General features: G+C 35.7%; 1 protein-coding gene and 1 long non-coding RNA gene across 2 annotated transcripts; both read right to left on the bottom strand.

Annotated features, from left to right (window-relative positions):
• Nucleotides 1-2,168: 2,168 nt before the first annotated feature.
• On the bottom strand, nt 2,169-3,527 carry LOC140679407 (uncharacterized). The gene is made up of 4 exons (XM_072914810.1): nt 3,264-3,527; nt 2,933-3,165; nt 2,698-2,825; nt 2,169-2,566 (listed from the first exon to the last, which is right to left on the bottom strand). Exons 1-4 carry the CDS (start codon nt 3,525-3,527, stop codon nt 2,169-2,171), a joined length of 1,023 nt encoding a protein of 340 aa, XP_072770911.1.
• Nucleotides 3,528-4,007: 480 nt separating this feature from the next.
• Nucleotides 4,008-4,772, bottom strand: LOC133614176 (uncharacterized). The gene is made up of 3 exons (XR_009816539.1): nt 4,519-4,772; nt 4,326-4,426; nt 4,008-4,135 (listed from the first exon to the last, which is right to left on the bottom strand). It is a non-coding gene; the product is annotated as an uncharacterized lncRNA (long non-coding RNA).
• Nucleotides 4,773-6,959: the final 2,187 nt, after the last annotated feature.

Below are 6,959 nucleotides of genomic sequence, written 5' to 3'. Positions count from 1 at the left end.
GAAACTCATCGACTCATGCCACGCCGCATTAACGCAGTAATTGAGGCAAAAGGAGCTCCAACCAAGTATTGAGTATTGTACATGCTCATATTTTTCATTTTCATACTTTTCAGTTGGCCAACATTTCTAAAAATCCCTTTTTTGTATTAGCCTTAAGTAATATTCTAATTTTGTGACACACGGAATTTTGGATTTTCATTTGTTGCCACTTCAAATCATCAAAATTAAATGAAATAAACATTTGAATGCATCAGTCTGTGTGCAATGAATAAATATAATGTACAAGTTACACCTTTTGAATGCAATTACTGAAATAAATCAAGTTTTTCAAAATATTCTAATTTACTGGCTTTTACCTGTATATATATATATATATATATATATATATATATAAATGTATATATCCATATCTATATATGTATATATGTATCTCTCTCTCTCTCTCTCTCTCTCTCTCTCTCTCTCTCTCTCTCTCTCTCTCTCTCTCTCTCTCTCTCTCTCTATATATATATATATATATATATATATATATGCCTGAGCGAGCAAAGAGAGAGATGATGTTTGCAGGGACAGACTAGAAGAGACGCTGCAAATGGAGTATAGAAAAAATACTGCACCAAAAGTATTGATCCTATCGCACTAGTATGGATGTGATACCAAGGGCAGCTGGGTGTCGATACTATAGACACTCGTATGGATACGGCCATCCCTAGTAGAGCAGCAGACGTGAGCGATATGCTCCAACAAGACTTATCGACTGACCCAGTTCCAGCAGTGGCACGAGGAAGACCCCCTGTTGGCAGCTCATTAGTCCCTCAAGTCTGGGCGAAGTCCTCAGTAGTCTTATCTCCTGCTGCTCTCTAAGTACCCTCAATTAACAAGTCATCTTTAATTCATTGCAAACATTTTAGAAACATGATTGTTACAGTGACATAGACATCAAATGTAAATATAATTCACTGGAACTCATCTAGAAAATACTTTTAGAACTTTGCTTAAGGCACTGATTACAGTCCTGGTGGAACTCTAAGGACATATTCTAAAAAGGCCAAAATATTCCAGTGTTGTAGTAACTACATTTACTTAGTTACATTTGCTTTTTGGCTAAATCAGAGTGATTTAATACTCCATACTTTTTACTTTGACTCATACTTGCCAACCTTGAGACCTCCGAATTCGGGAGATGGGGTGGTGGTGGGCGGGGGGAGGATGTTATGGGAGGGGCGTGGTTGGGGGCGTGGTTAAGAGGGGAGGAGTATATGTACAGCTAGAATTCACCAAAAGTCAAGTATTTCATATATATATATATATATATATATATATATATATATATATATATATATATATATATATATATATATATATATATAAGAAATACTTGACTTTCAGTGAATTCTAGCTATATATATTTTTATTTTATTATATATATGTAGCTGCTGACAGAAGCACATTGTATATATGTTATATAATTTCATAGTTGGTTAGAGTAAATACATACAAATATAAGTTCATATTTACATTTGATGTGATTAAAAATGTATTTTCTTTGGTGATTTCATGCAAGTATATGTTAACTTTATTTTTGTTACAAAACTCATGTAAATTGGAGAGGAACATATTTTTTGTTCCGGTTTGGTCACATTGTTGGGGGGACAATTAATATGTGACGAAATAAGGGAAGCAGCATGAGACAGCTAACATATGATGGAAGAGGTTAATGGAGTCTCAGCTTGAAAAGAAACTTTACTCCCTCGGAGTTTGTGAGGCCAATGAGATATGATTCTTTCTGATATGTATGTGAAGTCAATGTGTTCTATGTTATTGGATGTCAGACTAATTGTAAGTTCTGTTTTTCTTGTTTATTAGTTCTGACGGCATTATTTTGGCATTGTGTTGGCATCGTTGTTACGAGAAGAAGGCGTGGCTGAAAATAAATGTCTGTTTGAGAAAAACGAACAACTTGAGCCTTGATTAAGACCTCGGAGGGAGTAACAATATATATATATATATATATATATATATATATATATATATATATATATATATATATATATATATATATATACATATATATATATATACTTATATATATATATATATATATATATAAGAAATACTTGAATTTCAGTGGTCATTTATTTACACATGTACACACACATAACACTTATCTACTCATTGTTGTACTTGAAAGTGCAATGCTTTGCAGCCAGAAGCACAGCCTTTGAAGGAGCATAGGTGTAGGCAGCATCTGTGAAATTTATTTTGCAGGAAAGGAGTGAGTTAAGGGTTGAATTGTCCATCCTCGTTCTATTCTCTGTCACTATTTTTCTAACCATGCTGAACACCCTCTCTGATGATGCATTGCTGTGTGGCACGCACAAAAGTGCTTTCATCAAATGCACGAGAGTCTGGAATCTTCCATCTCTCCCTAGCATGGCCCAAAACCGGTCAATCCTTGCTTCCTGAGGAAGATCTTCACTGCCAAGCACTTGGTACTCCACTACTTCTTCCTGTAGGCTATCCAGGTCCAATCGCAGCTGTGGCAGACTTTTTCCTAGCTCTTTAACTGTAAATGAAAATGAGCAAATTAAGCACAAGTGAGCTGGGGATATAATTGCTTTTTCTAGTCTTATCCTCTATAACTTCTGAAGTTGATTATTAAACAACTACCGCCATAAATTAAAAAAGGGGATGCACCTGAGTTTGGTGAAAATTGATGCCGTGACTCTAGGTCCAACACGATCAGGTTTTGGAGGATGATGTTGTCTAAGGGAAATGCAGTCATCATCTTTGTAGTCACAGCTACAAAAAAGTCTCTCACTACCCTGTGACACATGATCAGATCAAAAATTACAGCCATTGTATGATGGGATATCAGTTAGTTAGCTTTTAGAAGGTAAGCTGATTTGGATAACACAATAATCATGTTTACTTGATCATCATTGGGACAGAGGAGGAAAGTTCATCCATGTTGTCCTCCAAGAGGCTTTGTGCAGCTGCTCCAAGAAAGAGTTTGTTGTCTGGCAACTGTAGGCTGGCGTCCTCGAACTTGATGTCCTTCAGTGGGACATCAGCAATAAGGCTAGCAGGGAGAAATCTTCCCATTATTCTTCTCACCAGGCTGGTCATCTCCCGGTGCAGCTGATGAACCATCACTCCTTCAGCCTAGAAACACATTGATTATCAGTTATAAAAAAAATTATGATAACACCATTATTTATTATCATAATTATTTAAGTTAATCTTTTGATAGGCTGGCTGACCTGAAACATAACATTGAACTCTGCCGGTGGTTTCAGAGCCTGGGACAGGAAGAGGAAGAAGAACTTTGTCTTCTTGCTGGTTAAATGTTCAGCCAGCATCTTCACCTTGCCAGGCTTCTCCACATCCTCATGACTGGCAAAATATGCCTGCAGTGCATCACACTGCAAGTCAGCAGGCTGAGCCACCTGGTTGCACAGTATCGGAGTATCTTCAGAGTTTCTGAGTCTGTGAACTCCACAAACTCTCTGAAGATTTCGCAACATTTGGCACTGAAGTTGAGAAAGGTTAAAAAAAAATTAAAAAAAAGGAAAGAAATTGTTAAATAATGAAAAGCAAGGGAACCAAGATGACATCCAATAACTGTCAAATTGTGGCACAGAGGCTCTCTTTTAACTTATGTGCAAGTGTAACATACCTGATGTCAAAGTAAGCATATATACTGCTGAGGATGTCTTCAATAGGCTGGTGTAGAGACCTAATGCCACATCCTGTGGCCAGCTGGACCAGATGACAGATGCACCCCATGTCAATTAGGGATGGCTGCATGTCTTTGATTCTGCTGACAACAGAATTGTGCTTCCCCTTCATGACATTGGCATTATAACTATTAAATGCCACAACGTTTCTACAGTCAATTTTTCTGTCACTAGGAATAAACAAAGTACAACATTACTTATTAGTGATCTGTCTCCTAGCATATTGTAATGTATTTACATTTACACATTAGCGACTTTACATTTTACCTTAGCGCTGTGTTCAGTGACTCAAAGAGGTTCTGTGCTGTGCCAATGTTGCACACTGGCATGTGCAGAAACTTCGTCACCACCTCCTGAGTTTTCGGATCGCAAACCCTGGCCAATATCACAAACTCCTTAAAATATATATATATATATATATATATATATATATATATATATATATATATATATATATATATATATATATATATATATATATATATATATATATATATATATATATATATATATATATTTAGAAAGCAATTTTCACAGCAGCCACAAAATTACTTTACAAGAGAAGTGTAAATACAAAATACATACTTTATCCGTGTTTCTGCTTGTGCTTTCATCATACATCAGACCACAGGGTTGGTTTTGGCAAAGTTCGATCACTTCCTTGTCCAATTCCGGGGCAATGGCACCTATCAAATAAACAGTAATGAAAACACAGTTGTTCTACTAACTGTACTGTGCTTGCTGCTTACTTACTAAAAAAACAAAAAACAACACTTACCTTTCACTATTTGAGTAGCCTTTGTTCTGCCATTTGCGTACTGGCGAGTGATCTCTGAATCCGGGAACATATCCTTCACGGATTTGTTATAGACATCCGCAAATGAGAACGGGATGTTGGTTCCAGCTATCAGCATAGCCATCTTTGTCTCGGCATATGTTTCACCATCGGGGCTCCATTTAGCGAGGTGGCCCAAAATACTGGGCTGTGACCGGTGCTGCGCTGCCGACGCTTTGTGCTTCACTGTCCGTTCATGACTGAGTATATCCGTTCGGCCACCGTGTTCAATGGAGAAGTCTGTTCTACAAAATTTACAGGCAACATACCTCTTCCCCTTCGAACTGCCCTGGATAAACTGAAATTCTTGTTTCCATTCGTTTTGGAACTTACAAGCGTATTTCTTCATCTTACTCGTCGTCGGCATCGCCATTGCTGTATCTTCCTCGTCCGCATGGAGCTGGAGGGTAGCGGGGGTGTATATTGTAGCGTCCCGGAAGAGTTAGTGCTGCAAAGGGTTCTGGGTATTTGTTCTGTTGTGTTTATGTTGTGTTACTGTGCGGATGTTCTCCCAAAATGTGTTTGTCATTCTTGTGTGGATTCACAGTGTGGCGTATATTTCTAACAATGTTAAAGTTGCTTATACGGCCACTCTCAGTGTAAACTGTATCGCTGTTGATGAAGTATGCGTTGTGTGTGTGCGTACAGAAGCTGCTCATATCTTGTGACTGGTGGGCACGTTGTTAGAAAAGCGGACGTGACGTCAGCTCGTAGAGGACGTTAAAAGCAGTGCCTGTAAGGCACGCCCCCAAGACTGTGGAATACGAGAAATAATGACTGATGAACACCTTCGTTCGATAATGAAGGTTGCTTCAGCTCAAAGCCTGAGCCCCGACATTAATGAACTAGCATCCAAGAAAAGATGCCAGGTATCTGGCTTGGGCACATCAGATTAGATCAGTGTGTTGCAAACTGAGCCGTTTAAAGTCCTGAATGGTTGGTTTATTCATTATTTTATTTTCAAATTTATTAGCCTATGGAAAAAGTTAATGTTGATATTTACCTCAGAAGGCTGCAAATAGAAAAGAGGCATTACATTTTTATTTAAATTGTATTTGATATGCCATTGATATTTTTTTAATTATTATTATTATTATTTGAAACTCGATTTTGCATGTCACTATAAAGTTATATAAGCCTTGCTTGTTCAATATTTAATGCAAAACTTGTTTGGGTCCCTATTAAAAGGTTAATTTGTTCAACCTTGGCCCGCGGCTTTGTTCAGTTTTAAATTTTGGCCCACTCTGTATTTGAGTTTGACACCCCTGGTTTAGAATCTATAGTATTGGGAACCGATCGCAAATGTTTTAAACATATTGTTTTGGCTCGTTAGAGAGACTTGTGTCACGTGTAAGCACTAGTGACCTTTGGCCCCATTTCACCCCATTCCATATTGTCTTGTAGAACTGAGCAGACAGCAAACATTTAAGTGTTTAAATGATGCATTTTAGCTGTTTAAATTTGTTATTTTTTTTATTTTTAAAAAAAATGTTTTTACAAGTGTTTATAAGTTGTTTTTAAAAGTGTTTAAACATTGTTTTTAAAAGTGTAAACATTGTTTTTAAAAGTGTTTAAGTAGTGCTTTTAAGTGTTTAAATGTTGTTTAAAAAGTGTTAAATTATTGTTTTTTAATGGTTTAAAAGTTTTTTTTAAAAGTGTTTGAATGTTGCTTTTTAATAGTTTCAATGTTGTTTTTTAAGTTTTTAAATTGTGTTTTTAAGTGTTTGAATGCTGTTTTAATTTTTTTAAAATATTGTTTTAAGTGTTAAAATGTTGTTTTTAAAATTGCTTGAATGTTGTTTTTAAAAGTGGTAAAATAATGTTTTTTTTAACTGTTTACATGTTTGTTTAAATGTTTGTGTGAAAATATTATGTAAAACTGTTTAAATATTGTTTTCAAGAGTGTTAAAATGTTGTTTTTTTAGTGTAAATATTGTTTTTAAAGTGTTAAAATATTAATATTTAAAGTTTTAAAATGTATTTTTTAGTTTACATTTTTTTTTACAGTGTTTGAATATTGTTTGGAAAAGTGTTTGAAAATTGTTCTTTAAAAGTGTTTAAATTAAGTTTTTTCAACTGTTCAAATTGCTTTTAAATTGTCTCAAAGTTGTATTTAAGAGTTAAAATTGTGTTTGTATGTTTATTAGTGTAAATATTGACTTTTTAAAAATGTGTAAAAATTGTTTATAAAAGTTTTCAAATGGGTTTCCTCCAAGTCGCACCACAAAAGTAATGCCAATAAAGCAGAGCTAGCCTAAAAGCTAAACGTTAGCCTTGGTTTCTTCCTTTTGTAGCTGGTGTGCGGCTCATTGCTGCCTCCCACAGGTCAGTCTGAGTACTACCTTGTTTGATCGTCGTACTTCTTGGTGTGACCAACCAGACTG

This window comes from Nerophis lumbriciformis, linkage group LG01, assembly GCF_033978685.3.
Source record: "Nerophis lumbriciformis linkage group LG01, RoL_Nlum_v2.1, whole genome shotgun sequence".
Classification (NCBI taxonomy): domain Eukaryota; kingdom Metazoa; phylum Chordata; class Actinopteri; order Syngnathiformes; family Syngnathidae; genus Nerophis; species Nerophis lumbriciformis.
The sequence above is the reverse complement of the archived record's forward strand: the minus strand, read 5'-3'. Positions and strand labels throughout refer to the sequence as shown.